Raw genomic sequence first — 20,009 nt, 5'->3', positions numbered from 1 at the left:
TTCAAGCCACAGGGCTCAATTCACTTCCCCACACCTCAGCACCTAAAGCCACTTGAGATGTCCTAGCGTACCCTGCCTGGCTGCCAGCTGCCAGCAAGTACCAGCCTGCCATGGGCTGCGTCCCGTCTGTGAGGCCATGGACATAAGAGACCCCTGGAGCACCTCAAACACCACCATGGACCTGCATGTGGGGCACTGAATTGAGCCTCTGTGTAGACAAAATACAGGCTGCCCCTCCAGCTGTATTGCTCCACTACCTCAGCTTGTAAGTTTGAAGTTAAATAAGGTGGGTTTGTAACACAGGATTTGTGTTAAAGTGGGTATCCAAACAACTCTGACAACATCCAGCCTGCTCCCAATGTTCTTCCCCAATATTTTGGGCTGTTTGACCAGCTGCCATGAATGGGTATGCACCCAAGAGATGGACCATGAGATAAGGTTGACCGTGCTCATCACGTATGCCATCACACGGCAGGGGGAGGATTCTGTGCATTGCCTTCACAGGGGTACGGGGGTCCATGTAGTTTGATGCATGTACCCCACAGCCCTGCTCCACACTGCAGCGGTCACTGGACCACGAGTGGGGTACGGTGCTTTCTCACACAGCTAGAAAGCACAGCTGTGTTTTTCACATCACTGTGTGAGAAAGCTTGATGTGTCCTGCTGCCTGTGTCCTGCCCTCACACTCCCTACACCGAACAGTGTAAGCAGCAGATGTGTAGCCAGTCTGCGAGTGTTTCCTACAGCAGTGCCTGCTGTGAAGGAAGACCAATTGTCTATAATCCTGCAGAGTGTTGACCCTGGGGGGGCTGAAAAAAACAGTGGAAGAGGCACTAATTGAGGATGTAATTGATTATTCTGTGTTATAATTAGTATGTAGCACTGGGGGGCAAGCCAGTGGAGAGGCTGTATACAAGAAAAGTCAATATAGACTAGTCACAACAACTACACTCAGAAAATAAACAAAAAAGCAAAGACATAGTTCAGTTCTTCTACTGGGATACATCTTTAGCTTTTGTCCAGCATGTGGGAATGGCCAAGAAACACAAGCCCCTACTTTATTTTTGCATGCAGATCCAGATTCTCACTGAATTCAAATCCAGAGTTTGGGGATGTGTTATATGCTCTATGGCAAAGGGCCATCGCCCTTTCCAGGGTAAAGACTGCATTCATCTTTCCCTAACCACGCCACCAGCAGCACAGCAAGGAGTGGAAGGTGCCACCACTGAATGATGCCCATCATGGTTCATCAGTGCATCAGTGGCACATCGCTTCTCTGTGAGCCAGGAGCCCTCAGCTCCCTTTCCAAAAACCCCATAGGCAAAGACCCTCTTGCTGCCCCCTGTGCTGCAGCTCCAGCCCTGTGCCAGCTTTACCACTCACCATTTGTCTTCTTCAGGGGCTGACACTGCTTTAGGTGACTAGAATGACTTCTGGCATTGGAATGGGAATTTCCCATGACCGTGGGTTAGGATAGGATTAAGGATTGAAAACGCCTAAACAACAAATAAGGATCATGCTAGCTGTGGGATTACCCACTAGGGCTGTGGGCCAGTCCAGATCTTTGAAATCAAAAACTGGGAGCCATTACTGGAAAACTGAGTGTATGCTCAGAGAGGATTAACGCCTTTAAGAAAAAAACCTGGACCATAATAAGGAAACCACTCATCTTTTTTAGCCAGTTTACATTTTGTTCAAATAGGTCTTGGAACAAAAGTCCCCAAAATCTGGATCTGACTCCTGCTTCACTTCCTCCCTGGGGTGCCAGTGAACATGATCAAAAGTCACCACACAACTGACGGGCCTCAGTGGGCTGGGATAATGTCAGCACCAAAAGCAAAACAAAGCCAGTCCTGGTCAGGACAGAGTAGAAAAATAAACCAAAGTAGAAGAACAAAAACCAACAACAAACCAACAAAATAAAACCAAAATCCAAAAATACCAGTACAGATCTGAAAGAAGCCATTGCTTTTCCCAGTTTATCAGATGCTTTGCAGAATAGATGGAGTTGGTTAGTTCTCAGGTCAGACCTTCCCCAAGAGCTGAACAGAGATAAATAATGGTGATTGCCAGTTGAAAACAGCGGGCATCTTTTCCAGGAATACAAAAATAAATGATGACCAGGAAATACTGGAAATGAAGTTCAGCTCATTTGCAATGGCGAGACAGAGATACCCTTAATGGTACTGTGGTTTGGAGAACACTACTGAATAAAGCCAGAAGATGTGCTGGACAAAGCTTGTGTCTTTTCCTGGAAAACCAAGCCATTTGCCAGGAGATGGTGGGAGCCAGATTTATGGAAGGACAATAATTATCCCCCTAGTATAGCTTCAGCACTATAAGCATGCATTACTCCTTCTTACCTACTTTTCCTTGTATCCTTTGCCCACTCTTTCCCTGTTCAGTTCAGTTCTATCTCCTTGCCTTTTTAGGAGAAGTCTAGGAGCAGGGACTTGTAAGGGGACATGAAAAACATGCATCCTTTGAAGCTTCCAGTCAATCATAAAAGAATGAGCACTTGTTCTTTGGAAATCAAATCCTTTTAGGATGTATTATGTTTGACTTTTAAAATAAAGGCATCCAGATTTACTAGACAATTGCAGAAAGGTCACTGCTTTTCTGTCCGCTTAATAGGATGAAGAGAACATTTTACTCATCTTTGTCCTACTTCCTTGTACAACATGCTGAAAATATTCACTCTCATTAGTCACTTACATATTCTGCAAGCCCCTCTCAGATGTCCAAACCAAAATAACAGGATATGCAAGCAGGACAGAAGAGACTCACCTGACGTTCAGTTAGCCATGATGTGTTTCACAAAAGCTGCAAACAAGAGAAAGAGAAGGGTCATTATCAATTCCCTTTCATTGAATTCATTAATGTCCTGGATATCTCAGCTTGGTTGGTATTTAAATTCACTCTTCTTGCTTCCTCTGATGCAATGAAGACCACACCACTTTGTAACTGAGATTCCAGACACCAGGTGCTAAATGCTTTGTAAGTCCTTAAGTTAATATCTATACAGTGCAGAGTAGCCAGTAGTCTAGGTAGCCAGTGGAAATGAACACGCACACCAGTCCATCCATAGCTTGCTCAATCCCTTATCCCTGGCGGCCATATGGAACTGGCTTTCCAAAACATACAGCCATGAGAAGCTCTGGGTCCTCATCTCGCAAGGCTTTCAAGACTTCAGCACATTTGTACTAAGTCGGGGTGCATTCCACAGAAGGTCACCAAGTCAGGTACCGTGACTAAATCTCTCCAGTGAACTCAGGTTTACAAACAAACAAGGTATTTCAAAGTCAAATTAAGCTTTTGTTTCAAAAGGGTTTGGGTTCTGTTCTTCTCCATTTTAAAAAGCATTCATTACATATAATTTTGAAATTCAAAAGGAAAGGAAAAAATAAATTTTGTAGGAAGGAATTTTTTTTTCCTTCCCAATAATCCCCCGTGCTATGAATTCCTCTGAATTCAGCATTAGTTCATGAGTCATTTGATTGGGTAAATCCACAGTTTTCTACCAATAAACTACTTGTAAGAAACGTTTCCCTGAGCTCAGATCACTAGTATTTGTAAACAGGAGACCACCAACCCAAATGTTCATGAAAGCAAATATAACAGACTGGCTAAATCACCAGGATGATACAAATAGTCACCAGTTAACCTTACAAAGGACTCAGCTGTATAGGAAAGCACGGGTTCATGATTCCTACCACAACGTTGTGGTTTTATTGAACAGCCTGAACCACATAGGCTTGTAAGATGTAGGAGAGAACCGTGGTTCACATACTCATTATTTTCTTTTTTTCCCTGAGTTTTTCGAGGAAAATCTAATTATTTTCTGTAAGGAAGTCTCAAGATGGATGTGTATCTGTTTCTGAGAGGACCAGGAACTGTGGGAGCAGGTAGAAAAAATAATGTAAAAAATTTTAAAAACAGGCAAACAAAATAAGAATATACAGTCCCACCTCCTGAAAGGGCCATGGCCATCAGCTATTAAAAATACAAGTAACCTTCAACAAATAGGATATATCAGAAGCATTATAGATTCTGAATTGGTCTAGAATTTGGAAAAGCACACATACTACTCCACATGAGCACTGCTGGGACCAGGGTGATCATACCTACCTTCATAGTTGATACAACCATTGGCATCTTCCTGGCCAGCCATCAGCTTGTCAACTTCCTCTTCAGTCAGCCTCTCACCTGGGTGGAAAGCAAAAGGCCTGTTTGGGACCTGGGACCTTTTAAAAGAATTTATGAATCACAGTTCAAAGAAACAAAGAATACCAAAAAAGAGTGAGAGAGGAGAAGGGGTGATTTTTCTTTTCAGCTTAATTTGAGGCGCTGACAGCTGGGAAAGATACTTTTGTACTTGCAAACTGAGAAAATTTGATCTAAAAACCAGAAAGACAGAATAAATATGGAAACCCACATGATAGCATGTTCATATATGCATTTTTCTAAGAATAAGCTTGCTCAAAGTGCCAACTCTTGAACGCTTTAGTCACTTTTCAACCAAGTCCTCACTAAGAAAACTCTTAGTAGAGTCACCAACTAGTTTGCCTCTGAGTTTGAGGTTTAGGAAGATTCTAAGGTCAAACTTAGAATGTGTGATTTGGAACAGTGATCTAGTCAATTTAGTTATCCAAATATTAGGTGCCTATTTGCCTATAAAGGCTTCATTTTGCTTAAGCAGAGATCAGCCCAATCCATCCACTTATTCTGATATTAGGCACTGATTTTAGGATGAGATCAAATGAGTTCCAGAAAGGTAAACAAGAGATCTGAGGGTGATTTCAGCTGAAATCATAGAAATAGAAATAAAATAAAGTGTTGTGTGTGCCCTGCTACTCATGTTCCACTTTTCCATCACTGAGTTCTAGCCTACAGGAACAAGTCCTCAGGTGATGTGAACCTCTGAAAATTTAGCTGATTTTTTTAAAAACTGAGCAAAAAGCATGCTAATTTACAGAATATTTGACTGTGGCTGTGAAGAGATGCCACTCTAAATAGAACTGTTAATTCTTAAAACTGAAATACTGAACAGAACTGTTACTTCTTAAGATTGAAATACTTCCTATCAGTGCTTGAAAATCAGAATTGCCACATTGCTCTGGGTTACTGGAAATAGAAGGGTAAGTACCAACGTATTTCTTGAAGTACTTGAAACTCCCAAAACTGCCCAGAGTGGTTTCTTTGTCCCCAGTAAGGTTAGACAGGGCATCAGTCCTGACCCTGTGGGATTTGTTTTGTCATTGTTGAATTTGGTCCCCAAACCGATCCAATAGCGCCATTGATGAAAATAGCATTGCTGGCTTTTCTTAATCCCTGTGTCATTAATGGGCACGGATGTGTCACTGAACGAAACCCTCTGGGCATAAAAGGTTTGGCTTCTTGAATTGACATTGCAGGTCAAAACCTGTCACTGGAATCCCTCAGTCTAAATCATATCTCTTTTGTAAAGGCTCATCCTTTTTTAAAAATAGGGCATAAACGCTAGTGGTGGAGGCCGATCTTGAGAAATGTTTACTGGATTCAGATGACAACATGTCACTGCCTTCTAATCCAAATTGGAAACCTGTCATTTAGTTACAGCCAGATTTTCTGACTCGCACTTACTCTGTTGTCATCACTTTCTGTGAAAAACTGAGCTTCTGAAATAAAAATTTGAAAGGACAGACAAATATTAATCCCTCCTTTAAAACCAGGAGCTTTCCATTTCAGAGACGCTTCTGTTAAACAGATGCCTGATAAAGTAGTGCTGCATCTTCGAACTCTGCTTGAAGGTGCAGAAAAATGGAGACAAACACTAAAAGAATAGATGGGGTTTCCAATGGCTGGGTCATTTTGTGGTGATAGAAATATGTTTGTTGGAGAAATAAAACGCTAGAACGGAGAAGGAAGAAAGGAGGGAAGGAAGGAAGGAAGGAAGGAAGGAAGGAAGGAAGGAGGGAAGGAAGGAAGGAAGGAAGGAAGGAAGGAAGGAAGGAAGGAAGGAAGGAAGGAAGGAAGGAAGGAAGGAAGGAAGGAAGGAGGAGAGACAAATATTTGAGCTATAAATCAGTGATTTTTAGCTTCATTATTAAAGAACTTTCTTTAAGCTTTATAACTGAGGACTGTGTAACAACTGAAGTCTTGCCCAGTCATTTCCTCCATAAAGGTCACCCATAGTGATACAAGCTGTATGGGAAAGACCTCAGCGATGAAACTGCATGAGGAAAAGGTTTACCTTACCCAAGGTAGCCAAAACGTGGCGAAGTTCAGCACCCATCACCGTTCCATTTCCCTCCTTGTCAAACACGCGCAGACCCTCCACAAAGTCCTCATAGGTGCCGGTGTCTTTCGTCTTGGCAATATGCTGGAGCATCGGCAGGAAGGTCTCAAAGTCGATCATCTTGGAGTTCATGTCTACAAATACACAGATGGAAATGAAATTTTTGGTGGATTCTGGGAGAGCTGAGGACTAACTATGGGGCACCCACCATGGGTAAGTGATGAGGGTAGCAGAACTGTGGCAATAAATTCTGGCTAAAGGGCAGAGAAAAGCGTAGAAATATCATAAGTACAAATGGAAGAATGGGTAGAGCAGGAAAGGGATCTGGAAAAGAGAGAAACAGGAGTTTTTAATAGATAGATAGCTATCTCCTGCTACCTGACATACATAAACACCAAGGGGGGAAAATGCTGTTAGGCTCCCAGGGCTGTTCCATGCAACATAAAAGCATGAAACTAAGCAGAAGACAGTAAAAGAAGCTCATTCCCAATACAAAATCAGCTTTGCTTTGCAGCCTTGTAACGCAGAGATGTTTAAAACTGTACTGGGAGAGGAGCTTCAGAGGGAATAGGCAGGAGCAGGGCTGCATATCCCACTGTTTCCTGGTTCTTTGCCTTTCAAGAGGATCAGAGGACACTTTGTTCCCATATAACTCCTTGTCCTACCTGTTACAGTGTCACTGCCATATCCCGACATATCGTGGCTGTTGAACGAGGGCCTGAGAGTCAGTTACACCCCAGTGGAAGGAAAAGATGGGTGGAATGTAAAAAATGCCTGAATTTAGATAGGGTCTGAGAGAGATTTCCTTTGTTCTGAAGAGATATCCAGTGTATGGTGAAGGTGAAGGGAGATATTACTGCAATCATGACAGACCTTCTAACACATACTTTTGTAGAACAGACTGTGTCCTCACAATCAATCTATCCCTTTGTTTCTTTGGATGTCTTCAAAATGACTGTGTTTTTAGTAAACACCTGTGAATGCCTGTCAGCAAAGCAATTTTAAAAGGCAAAAGCTTCTCATTGTAAAACACATTGACACACAGGGCCATTCAATTAATTCATTCCCCTAAATTTGAGACAATTATATTGACTGCAAGACCATTTTTTTCCTCATTTACTTTTCTGCTAGCAATTTGCAGAGGCTGTTCCATATCCTTTCCTATTTCACGATTAATCTTTCCATCAGAAAATGGAGACATCATCTGCTTCATGAATAATTCTTAGAGTGATCTTTTGCAAAACAAACACAGAGGAGGGCACCAACCTTCTGGTTTGGGTCTGCCAAGCACTTTCATGACCTCAGCCTGGGTTGGATTCTGCCCCAAAGCTCTCAAGACGTCTCCACATTGCGCGTATGTGATTTTCATCTCAGATTTAGGAGTCCGGTCAAAGAGTGAGAACGCTTCCTTAAATTCTGGAAGACAAAAAAGATGAAGTCAAAGCAAGCCTAGACCTTCCCCCTAACTAACTCTGCCTGACCCTTTTATTTTGCAGCTTGGGAACAAGTTTGATGAGCTTTGCTGTTGCTGTTATCTGCGATGTTTGTGTTCCTCCTCCCCTGCATTTTCTGGTTCAATCAGGGAATGGAATTGCAGAGGTCAGATGCTCTTCTCATGGTATTTCCGTCTCAGCTAACATCGGGGAGTAGAGAAAACCTTATCGAAACGGTTGGCCTTGAGAGCTTTCCAGCTCATCTGGAGCACTCAGGATAGCACAGAATTCAATAGCAGTTCTGCTCATTAGCTAACTGGATATTATATTCAGCGTTATACACTTAGCACTGACAAAGCCCACTGAGATAAAGGAGCACCTCTATTAGCAGGTAACGAGATACGCCATGGTAACCTACTGGAATTATCACACAGCAAAGAGTCTACTGGTGGAGGAGGGTGAAGGTATATGGAAAACCTTGTAACGGAGCAACTGTTGTATGTAGCAGTGTCAAGGAGCAGATCTAGAAGAATCCTCAGATCTTCCTTTTTTCTAGCACTCAGACCAATTGCACCTGGAGAAGTAAGGTTTGGTATGCCATCAGCTATGGATAGCAGCAACATTTCATGTGTGGAGATGCAATCATTCCCTCCAGCTGCCTGCTTTCCCTCTGTGCACCCACACAGCATGCTTCCCCTTGCAAGATGGTCAGCTCCCCTCCACTACGTCCTTGTGAACATATCCTTGTGTCTTCTCTTCACTTCTGTCTGAAGAGGGAGTGCCTTTCCACTGCGAGCAAAAATATCTTGACAAGAGCTATCTCCCAGGGACCATGGGAGAGGGTCCCTGTTCTGCCACTAAGGACATGTAGATGTGGTGGTGGGTACGCTGTAGTGTTGGGCTTGGCAGTGCTGGGTTAACAGCTGAACTTGATGACTTTAAAGGTCTTCTCCAAACTAAATAATTCTGTGATTCTATGATTCTGATTAATGAGGTCAGTGCAGGATCCCAGGGGAAACCTCCCCAGACACACCAGTTACTCAGGTTCACCTCTCCCTATTTATCCTTTACTGAACACATTGCGTAGTGCACGGTCTAAGAGTGATCACAATTATTCCTTTGGCTTTAAAGCTGTGAATCCCTGAACCTGCCCCTTGTCCTGCTGTTACTCTTCTGTATATTTCCCCTCCACTCTCCAAACACAGGAAGGCTATCTCTTTTTCCCTAGATCCTGCCTAATTCAACCATGCACTCTGCATGTCAGATTTTCCCTGTCTTTCCCCTCTCAGTTCCTTCTCCTCCTCATTATTCCACCTCCCTCTTTTTTCTTTCTTCTTCTTTGCTTATTTCCCTCTCTCCCTCCTTTTTCCAGTGTTGCTGGGATTTCCTCTCCCTTTTTCTCCATCCCTTTTCATTTTTATCATTCCGCTCATATTTTACTCATTTCCTTCTTCATCCAACACTTTCAAACAATGATGCATTTTCTCATTTTGGACTAACTAACACTCCCCTTGTTTTCTTCGTTGCATTCTCCTCTTTGCTCCCCCTTTCTTTCTTTCCCTGCCTCTCTCTCCTGGATCTTTGCCTCCATCACTGGCCGGAGCCCAGGTCCCACTGGCAGCCCTCACTCCAGCAGAGGGCAATAGTGGATTTTCATGGGTTCCTTGCTGACAGTGGAAGGGGGCCAGAAACCCACTCCGGGCTCTCTCCTTTCCTGAGGGTCTCAGCAGCTGAGGTGGATGACAAATACACCTAGCTCCCCAAGCTACTCATCTGCCTGCACTTACCTACCCCCTGAGACCAATTGCCTGAGCACCCTGCACACCACCTCCTAAAGGTTTACAATTCACCAGTCACAGACAGTTCACATTTCTCTTTTCTTCTCTTTTCTTAAAAAATAATTTTAAATCAGATGTAGCCGCTTCATTGGCCTGTGCATTTGGAAACCCCATTTAGTCAATATACAGAAGCAGTCCACTTTTTTTTTTTTTCATTTGCATTTGCTGGCATAATGCAAGTTTCCATCAAAGCAATGAAACCAGCATGGCTACAGTCTCCTTTGTCCTCCTGCTAGCCATTAAACCACTGGCAGGTGCAGTATATATTTTCAAATGCCTAATTACTACCTATCTTCTCATCTTGAATAGCTCATATGCTTTTCTTTTAGCAATTCAGGGGGCTGAAGAGGCCAGAAATCCAGTTAAGTAAATACACATGCCACAACCAATGAATTCCACTCTCAGCTGAGGCAGGAGGACATGTAAAGACAGTCGTGTTACACATGGCTTCACCCACAGACCACTCTTCTCCTTCTGAGAGTGCTATTTTGGGGGCTAACATAATAATGAATCCTTGCAGGGAAGTAAGTCTGGTTGACAAAGTCTCTTCCTTAGCAAGAAGAAGAGGTTTAGAGTATCCTAGAAGATAGGTCTGGAAAAGACCATGAGATGCTGTGTTGTCTGTTTCTCCTCGATCACTTCAGTTCAGAATCAGTTGCCAGAAAAGCAGTTGGGTCCATGGTGATAGAAAGGAACTGTGGAATTGACTGATGAGCAGTGCTTTTCTGCTCCGTTTTCAGCTGATGTTCAGGCCATTAGGCACTCCTTCCAACAGCTCCTGGAAGAACCTATGAACCAACTGGGGGATTAACCTTGATGGGATTTAATGTTTCTCCGCAGTGCTAGCAGACAGTACAACTCTGTTATGCTGTTGTAGCAGGCCTGGAGGTCTCATAGCCTTTCCCACACAGATGATGTTATCTGCTTCCTGCCCCATGGCTCTCCTTTTGACATTTCAAGGACATCCTATCGCACAAGCCCTGGATTCCCAGCTTTTCTCTGCGTATGCAGTCAGTACAGCTAGACCAGAAGGCAGCTGTAAGAAGAACAGAAGAAAAGAAAGATGCAACTTTCTGTTTCTAGAGATGGTCCACATCTGCTCTAGACTGGCTACCTTCTATGGCAGCCCTGGGTTTGCTCCAAATTTGTCATTTTCTCTCCATTCCAATGGGTTGATGGCCAGCAAGCATCCCATTTCTTTCTGAACAAGTATTTCCCCATTCTCTAGTACAGCCTCTAGAGCTAGTTCTCCTCAGAGAAAGACACAACAAGGAATAGACACTAGGTAGGTCCTATCCAGTCCCCAAAACATTAGGTGGTGAGAGATCCAGATGTTGTGTGCTGCTGGAATAGTTCAAAGGTTTGTGGCTCAGAATTGTCCTTTTCCTACAGTTCTCTGGTGACTTTGGGACCAGAAGAGGGGTGGTTCCCCAAAATTAATTGTTTCCTCCAATCATTATTTATTTTTGACTTGTTGGAAAATAGAAACTGAAGACATTAAGGGGGGCTTGAATATCCCAAGGTAATGTTGGAAATCTGTGGCAAAACCTCAGTCTCTAAGATATTATGACATTTGATTCCAGTTCAGAAAACCCTTCTTTATCTCTCCTCTCTGAATCAGCCTTTTTTTTTTTTCATCTGTTCTAATTAAGCCATTTTCTGATACCACCTTCCACAGGCTCTACCAAGTTCTGCCAAGTGTTTAAAGACCAAAGCAAAATTCTGCCAGATGTTTGACTCTATCTATCAATTATCCCTTAAGTAAAAAGCAGACTGGTAGTTGAGGAAAAAGGGGGCAGCTGCAGTGGTAGTGTTCCCAGCGTGAGGTTTTAGTATCAGTTTCTTGGGCTGGGACAAAGGTTTCAGAAACAAATGCTGATGTTTTGCTTTGAAAGAAAAAAACCTGCCATCACTGTCATTATTTGCTGGTTTCTGGAGAGCTGTTACAATATGGTAACACATTAAAATCTGACTGAATATAGGGAAAAGTTCTCAGAAGCTGAGTTGGGAGACTTTGTCTTGAAAGGCTTGATATTTTGTTAGTGGTTTGTTTTGTTTGGTTTCTTTTTTTTAAAGAAGGAGCATATATTGGGACTGAGGTTTTGGGGGTGTGGTTTTTTTTTCTTTGTTGGTTTTGCCTCATCAGCAGTGGAGCTGATGTTTACTTCAACGATACAAGTACGTACTCTGCATGATGCATGCCTTTCCCCCTTTTCTCTTGACCAACTCAACAGAGTATTTTGAGGAGGGACAGAGCAGGAGCAAAGCCATCAGTTAAAGCACAGCCTTCTCAAGATAGCTCCAATACCGCACCCGTGTTCACCCCAGCACTGGCCAGCGCTTCCCAGTGATGGTATTTACTGTGCACAGAAGAGAAACACATCTTCCTCACCTTCAATTTGATCAGGGGTGAATTCAACCTGAAAGAGACAAAGAATAACAGCCAGATAAAAATCAGAAAACTGAAGCAAATAAGAAGAGCGCTGGTTTAGTCTCTGTCTTACGGTTCAGGGTGTTTGTTCATGAGGTTCATGTGTAAGGTTCATGAAAGAGAATGGCTCATAACTCCATGAAAAGAATTTTATAGAGCCTGTAGGTTCTTGTTCCTTCCTCTTTCACCTTCCCCAATTCCCAGCCCCACCTTTAGGACCTCTGCCCCCACCACAAGGCTTCAGATGCCCTTTGTCCATTCTTCTGCTGCTCCTGTGCTCCTGCAGCAGTCTCTTTCCCCTGTCCCAAGTGACTCCTCACCACTGATGTCCTCTCCAGAGATGATTAGGGTAGCACCATGGCAAATGCCACCGAAAGGGTTTTATCTGTAAACAGATGGGGATCCACTATCCATAGCCTTTTCGAGTGGAAGAACTAGGAGGTATCATGTGAAGCTGGCATGAATCCAGCTCAAAGGAAAGCAAAGGAAGTGGTTCTTTGCTCTTACAGCTGAATTGCAGAGAGCTGGTCATGGGATACTGCAAATGTTCACAGCCTACATGTGTGTAAAGGGTCACAGGACAATTTCCTGGATATCTATTTCTGTAGAGTACAAATGTACAGAAATACTTAGCTTAGGAAGTCTCTGCCTGAGGTTTAGAAGAGCATTTCAGGGAAGTTTTCCCCAGTTCTTGTACCTTTTCCTAAAGCATCCTCTAATAACCACTGCTGTATTATATTGGACAACTCTCTGGACCTTGCTCTGACTCTGCCGTCTGCCTCTTGTTTTCTCATCACTTCATAATTCCTCCTTTTTCCTAAGTTTTAGTGTTGTCCCACTCCCTATTTTTACACGGCACAGCCTTCTAGCAGCTCTGGATTCCAAAAATGCTACAAGATGCCAACAGACTGCTGCTGAGCTCAAATGCAAACCAAGGAAACACAATGTCAGAACGTGAGGTCCAAGCTTCTGAATGAACAGGCATCGGTCAGCAATGTGAATTTACATGAGTTTACACCGGCCTTCAAGGAAAACCAACAAGGTGGGTGTCTCTGCTGATGGGGACATTCCTCCAGTGCAGGAAGACTGGCAGATTGCCCTTATAGTGAACAAATAAATAAGGAGAAACCATATTTTGGTGTGCATAAACATGCAAATGCATACATGCAAAGCATATGCTTGGGACAGATCTAATAGCACATAAATACACACCCTTGGAAGCATTCCTCTGTGGACATATGTGACACTTCCCCCCTCCCCAACATATGTACGACCCCACACATTTTGGGTCAGACTTTCCCTATGAAGCTGACCACCTCTCAGTGTTTAGTATCGTATTTTGTTCCTTGGTAGCAAAACAGCCAAGTGGGACATAGGCACAGTGAGAAACTCAAACACAAACTGTTTTCTTGTTTCAAGATGAAACGCAACATGACACATCCCTTTATCATCTACTTGGTATTTTTGTAATATTAAAGGGCAGAGCTGTTGTAACTCCCCAGCTCTCCAGCCAGGACAGCTGTGACATGGCAGAGCATCACAATACTAAACTCTTGATTCCACTCAGGGCTCAGTGGACAGGTCCCGGACACTTTTCTGTCGCCAGGTTCCCTGAGCAGCACAAGGAGCTCTAGCATTCAGAGGACACAATGAGGGTCTACAACAGGACAGATACAGACATCCCCAAACTCTTCTTTCCTCCCAGCGTCTTGCCTGTCTCTCCCTACCATAGTGTTTGTGGGCGTCTTGTGGCTTAGAAGGAAGAACCAGAAAACTGGTGGACTTGGAAGGCAGAACTCCACACTAATCCTGCAGCTGTTAAAAATCAGGCCACTATTTTTGTGTCTGCCCTGTTCAGTCCTTACCTGAACTAGCTCGTTCAGGGGATTACCACTTTGTAATTCTCACTCATGATTTACCTTGAGTGAAACCTAATTAATAAAATAGTTACCTAAGTGGCAGCCAGGAGGCTGTCTGGAACAAAGCATTTAAAGAATGCAATAAAGAAGCCCCCAGAACAACAGCAATGCTCTTCCTTTTCCTAACACAAGGAGGGGTCCAAACACATCTTTGTCGTGAAAATTATAATCATCTAGTTTGAGTCCTATCCCAAATCTACATACCTTAGTTTAATTATAAATAAATACCCATCAGAGAACAGATTTATACAGGTGTATTGTCAGCAGAAGCCTAATGCCCAGTGTGTCTAATTATATCGAGCCTTGAGAATCTGAAGCTAATTGCATATTGAGTTTATCCAGGCATCGATAGCCCGCGTGGGTGAAATAAGGCCAGAGCGGCTGGCAATTCGTATTTAAGTCACTATGACAGATTGCTCTTGGGGAATAATTCGTCTCAGCTTTAGACGTAGACATTCAGATGTCAGTGACGCCACATTTGCTTTATACCAGTAGAAGGGAACGGGCACTTCTAGAATGTGATTTGACTTGTTTGAGGTCTGTACTCTGGGAGAAGATGAGTTATGCTTTCCTTTTCACTGAGTGGATCAATCAGTTTTATAGTGACGATGTAAAGACTGTGGGCAACTAGCAAGATATAGATGTTGTAGATGTCCTTTTCCTGATCTGACAAGTCCCACTCAGAAAGCATGAGCTGGCCCCTTGGCAGTCTGCAGCTCAGAACAAACTGTGCCAGAGCAAAAAAGGATGACTGCAAATTCCCACAGCTGGATCAAAAGGAAGGTTTGAGCTGAAGGGCTGAGTGTGGCTCACCTCTAATCATGGTCCCTATAAAACCACCACCCAGAGCTGGAGGACCATGCATGACAGCTGGCAAGGCGGTGGGCAGATGGTTCGACCATGGCTTCCTCTCAGGAGAGCTGCAGAGACGTGGGTGGCTGCTGCTGCTATTTTCTCCCCTCTCAGCACATACCACCATGGAGTTGCAGGGAAAGGTGAGTCATCATTGACCCCGCCACAAGCTATCATTGCAGATGGATGGAACGAGCTCTGGGCTATGTTTAGACTGAAGATGGCTGGGGTTTTCTTCCCCCTCCCCATCCCTCGGAACGGTGTGGAGCACACCAAACCAAAGCCATCTCCATGTACCAAGAGCAAGTGCAGAGCTGTCCATGAGGGCTGCTCCAGAGACCCTGGGCAGGAGGGCTCCAGGGGACAGGCTGTAAAAATGGGGTTCAGCTAAGCCAAGCAGCAGGCAAATGAGCCCCAATGCATTGCAGACAAAAACAGTGGTCCACAACCATGCTTGGAGGCAGCTCTGCATCTGCTGCTCTGATGCAACAGGCGTCCAAGGGAGTGAAAGTGCCCAGTGTCATCCCTGATGGCCAGACCCACTCCTGGCCGCACACCAGCACCACCCCACACTTCACCGAGCTTGGCCAGCAAGGCAGCCCTCATCACCTGCAGCTGGAGGCTGCAAAAACCTAGTCATGGGCTTAAGGTAAATTTGCTCTCCCAGGTATGGCTTTACATTCTCTGGCTCCTTGGAAGTAGATTAGGATGATTTCCCTTGGGGTTTTGTTTTTTCATTTGTTTGTTTTAAATATACTGGCACTTCAGAAGAATTGAGTTTCCCCTAGCGTTTTTTCTGTTGGCAACTGAAATTTTAAAGCAAGGACCTTCCTACGAGTGCCAAGCACCCACAGCCCTGAGGCTCACAGCGGTGGTATTTGGTACAAATCCAGGAGAGACAGAGCTCCTGACTGTTCATTTCTTCCCGCTTGTCTCCTGCCCTGATGCATGGACCGTGCTGTGTGTTCCTTGAAGACACCAGATATCTGAACTAAAATCTTTCCATAACAAAGGGGAAGCGTTATGCCAGCTTTCCTGCTGGTTTAGCAAACTTGGTTTCAAGGGATCATCACCTGGTCACTGGTGACATCAGCTGTAGCCCTAATGCTACTGTCCTCTTTGCCTAAACAATGGCATTAAGCCGGTTTTGTCGCAGAGACACCGGGAGGGATGCACGCACCCCTTGGCACTGTTAACAGCATTCACGGTTTCATCTCTCGGAAATTTTTTTTTTTATACACCCACAGGATCTCAATGAAGCACATAACCCCCTGCAGGATAAGTCAGACATAACCAAGTTTGAAATAAGTCCTATTAACAAAACTGTCGCTAACCACCAGTCAGGTTATTTGTGGGAAGCATTTAGACAACGCAAGCAAGGAGCCCCTCCAGAAAAGAAAAAGTATTCTTCTTTTTTTGTAGTACACTGAGGAATCCTAATACAAACAGCAAAGTTTTAACTTAGCCATGGCAGGGCTAGTTTTGGAGAAGGGAAAGGGTTTGGTGTTTGTTGTTTTGTTGTTTTTGTTTTTTTATTGTGCTCTTAGGAGACCAATTTAGGAGGCAGAAATGAAGCAGATGGAAAGAGGCCCAGAAGGCCATCAAGATCAGTATCATTGTCTTGATGTTACATCTGTATTTCACAAGCATGTGTTTTTTTCCACTAAGATGTTTTTAAACCTATTAATACACATCATCCCCTCTCCCACCACTTTCTGTGCAGAGCAATTGTGATGTACATATTCTCTGTTGCCCACGGGCAAACCTTGACACATGGTCAAGTCTCATACAGCTCCATCCCTTACTGTTGTTTGATAGTCACTCCTGAGCTTTCCTCCCCTCTGCTTTCTGAAACTCTTTTGGTATGTCTGCATTTAGCTCCCAGGGTTACCCTAAGGACTATCATTATTTCTACTCAGCTCGTGATCTAATGGGAGAAGGCATGGTACAACGTAAAGATACTTGGCTGGTATATAAGCTGCGACACGTGACAGTACGAGATGCTCCACCTGGCCTTCATGGGGAACAGCTAAAATATAATGAACATTTTGCAGAATAGAAATGCAACCATAAAAGTCTACTGATACTCTGTTTTTGGGTTTATGTTTGGTCCCCAATGTTTTCAGAAGAAAAGTTATTTTAAGTTGGACTGAAATGATAGGTCATTTGGGAATGGCACAAATTATGTTGCTTGGGAATCAAATAGAGTACTGAATTATTGACCTTTTACAATGCCTAACTATACTGATAATGGAAGAGAAGTGAAAGTAGAAATCCATCCTTATTTTCAGCTGAATTATTGAAATCTTTCGTTAAAAAGATACGTAGTTCATGATCAGGAAAATGCAGCAAAGTCTTTGTCAAGATCATGCAGAGGATGCTGCTACATAAGGAAATATACAACCACCTTTTTTTCCAGCCTGCACTCTTTTTCACCAGAAGATGATCACCTGGAATCTTTCTTTTACCTAGGTTTCTTGAGAGCTGAAAAATTACAGCAGTGTATCACCACTGCTCTCACTATAGTCTCAGCAGACTTTATGACTTCCAGGATACTACTTTATTTTGGAATAAATCTGGATGAGGTCTGCCGTGTTGTGGCTTTTGATTCTCCTGATCCCTCAAGATGTGGATGCAAAAGCCTTCTGTGAAGGAGCAGTGTCTGGTTTGGGGTTAGGAAGCACCATTTTGGGTCTCAGAGTAACTCCACAGAATGCTCCCAGGTGGTAACAGAGCTGGAGAGTGGGAGAGCTGTGGTAGGTGCACAGCACTAAAGGTCATGGGGTGGTGAAGAACTGTGGGGAGACATGAGATCAGTGGTGCAGACAGCCTGAGAAACAGAACTGAGGAACCCGTGAGGTCCTACAGCCAGGAAAGAAATGCAACACAATCCTGAACCTCAGTACCTCAGACTACATGTGCTCAGCCATACTGTTGTGTTCTGAATCCCCTGAGTGAGGAACCGCAGCCTGATGCATCTACAGGGCACAGGTTCAGCTTTACACTTTGCAGAAAGCTTGTCCAAGCACTTGGCAACTCAGAGCAGCCTCACCTTTGGTGCTGATGCTCTGCATCCTCAGCCTGAGCTAGAACACTGGGTGGCAGTCCCCTGGCAGGGTTTCACACCCCCTTGCCCCTTGTTTTCTTGTAAACACCTTCTGGGGTTGAAGGAGCAGCATGCTTTTCGGTCACTGTGCTTTTCCTGCTCTGGTAGTAGGCTATAAACTGATAGCTCCCTTTCTTGGATGGGGAATGCATTACCACAACTTTCCAGAGTGCAAAGGGAAATTCCAGAGCCAGAGCCTCAACAGGAGAATGACACAGCTGCTTTGGAGATCTGAGACAGCTTCTGCCAACAGCCAGCACCAGAAATATAAAACACTGTAGACTGACTGTTCTCCCTGTAGCAACATGGGTTTGGATTGTCCAGCCGTTTATCAACAGCTGGCTTCTCACCTTCTCTGCAGCTCCCCCTTCACCAGCCTCACCAGCAGATGTTTGTTCAGATGTTCACAACCAGGGAAGCAATTATAAAACCCAAGAAATACCCTCTGTTAAATGCCGGGGGGAGCCTGGGGTGTAGGAGAGGTCAGATGGTGCCTGTGCCGTCTGCTGGAGTGGACAATAGCTCGTGGGTTGGGTCTGTAATGGGAAGAGCTGAGCCCCAAGGATCCAGCCTGTGAACCACACTGCAATGTTTTCCAGGGGCTTCAGGCCCTCACACCTCTGGTAAGTGGGTGCTAGGAAGTAAAAAGGCCCCTCTCTCAAGCCACATGCACCGGGACAGGTGGACTCTGCCATTCCACAAGTAATTATGGGATAGCACTGCCCCTTGCAACATGCTCATCTTATGGTGGAAGGTCTCAAACAGCACAGGGAACTTAGTCACCAAATACTGCATCTGGTGGATATGATATGCTGGAAAGCACCCAGGAAAAGGGAAACACTTCTCTATTTAATTTTTTAAACAGCTTAAGTAAGGAAAAAAAAGAGGCATTACTATAATTATTATTATTATTACAATTATTATTTCGACATAAAAGCCTTTGTCTTTCATTTTCAAAATCAAATGTTTTGTCTTGTAAATACTGGAAGTTTTTCTTTATTTTTCTTTTTTCTTCTTTTAAATTCAGAAGTTTTTATATTGAAATGACATATTTCATGTAAAATTGACATAAAGAATCCCATTGCCCCGCATTAGATCACCCCAAACCCTACCAAACCAATTCTTTTGGGGCTGAACAAACCCATTTTGAGTTGCCAAAAAGGAATTTCTGTGGGTTTTTTGTGTGTTGCTGAAACCTCTTCCTGAAAATTCAAGCTGGTTTCTTCAAACATTTTAATTTCCCACCAAGCCTAAAAACAACCATCCTTTGCTGAACTAATTCTGCTCTCAGATGACAGCGTTGTGTAACTCCTGTAGGTTACTGATTGATGTGTCAGTCATGCTAGTGGTGAATGAGACCATGTGAGGCATTAAGTTGGCCGAAGTGAAATGAGCCTGATGGGTCTCAGGCAAGGCATAGAAAAAGGCATCTGTAAAGCAAAAATCTCCTGGAAGCAAAGGAATCAGTTCTGCGTGTGGAAGCTGAAGCTCTTGCTCATACACAGTGAGGTCCCCCAAGAAACAAAATACCTTGGCAAGTACCTCCACCAGCAGCATCAGCCACCACAACCACCTACCACACTTCTCCTCCTCCAAGGTCTAGGCTGACAGTGTTTTGAAGCCCAGTGCACACAAAAGAGCTTCAGTGTCCTGGGTAGGAAATACTCATGTTTTCCCTGCCATCCCCTGACACAACCCCACACCGTACGGTTCACACAGCAGCACGGTGCAGCCATTCAACTCTGTCCCAAAGGTGGTGTTTTTCTCCATCACCGGCACTGCAGCTGTTGCCACCCCAAGCCCTCCCAGGGATGGGATGGAGTGATGCCAACCTCCAGCCCCCACCTAATCCAGTCCCATACTTGTGCACTTGCCGTTCCTGCAAAATCAAACAGTAGCTGGACCCCTTTAAAACATCACACTCTTTGCCCTGCAACTGTCTTGGAGAAAAACACCCCAAAACTACACCAAGGTTAAGCTGCCCAAGAGTCCCCGCGATAACGTGCTGGCAGCTGGGAGAGCTCTGCTTTTGTGTCATGGAGCGGGCAGGTGCGGGGCACAGGCTGCTCCCAAAATAATCACACTATAACCCAGCCCCACTTTAAAATGGGCCAAAATTTCCCCATAGAAAATCCACGAGCACAAAGTAATAC

At 44.1% G+C, this 20,009-nt stretch overlaps 1 protein-coding gene across 2 annotated transcripts in view; it reads right to left on the bottom strand.

The window, feature by feature from the left end:
• MYL3 (myosin light chain 3) overlaps positions 1–20,009 on the bottom strand; it is a 35,566-nt gene that overhangs the window by 1,596 nt on the left and 13,961 nt on the right. For both annotated transcript variants that reach the window (XM_037386930.1, XM_037386929.1), the window contains 5 exons: positions 11,941–11,968; positions 7,544–7,693; positions 6,238–6,411; positions 4,129–4,206; positions 2,788–2,823 (listed from right to left, as the gene is read on the bottom strand). In XM_037386930.1, the coding sequence (XP_037242827.1) occupies positions 2,795–2,823; positions 4,129–4,206; positions 6,238–6,411; positions 7,544–7,693; positions 11,941–11,968 (459 nt within the window). In that variant the 3' untranslated portion in view covers positions 2,788–2,794. The remainder of the gene's footprint in view (positions 1–2,787; positions 2,824–4,128; positions 4,207–6,237; positions 6,412–7,543; positions 7,694–11,940; positions 11,969–20,009) is intronic.

This window comes from Falco rusticolus, chromosome 4, assembly GCF_015220075.1.
Source record: "Falco rusticolus isolate bFalRus1 chromosome 4, bFalRus1.pri, whole genome shotgun sequence".
In the NCBI taxonomy this organism is placed as follows: domain Eukaryota; kingdom Metazoa; phylum Chordata; class Aves; order Falconiformes; family Falconidae; genus Falco; species Falco rusticolus.
This window is presented reverse-complemented; position numbering and strand designations above follow the sequence as displayed.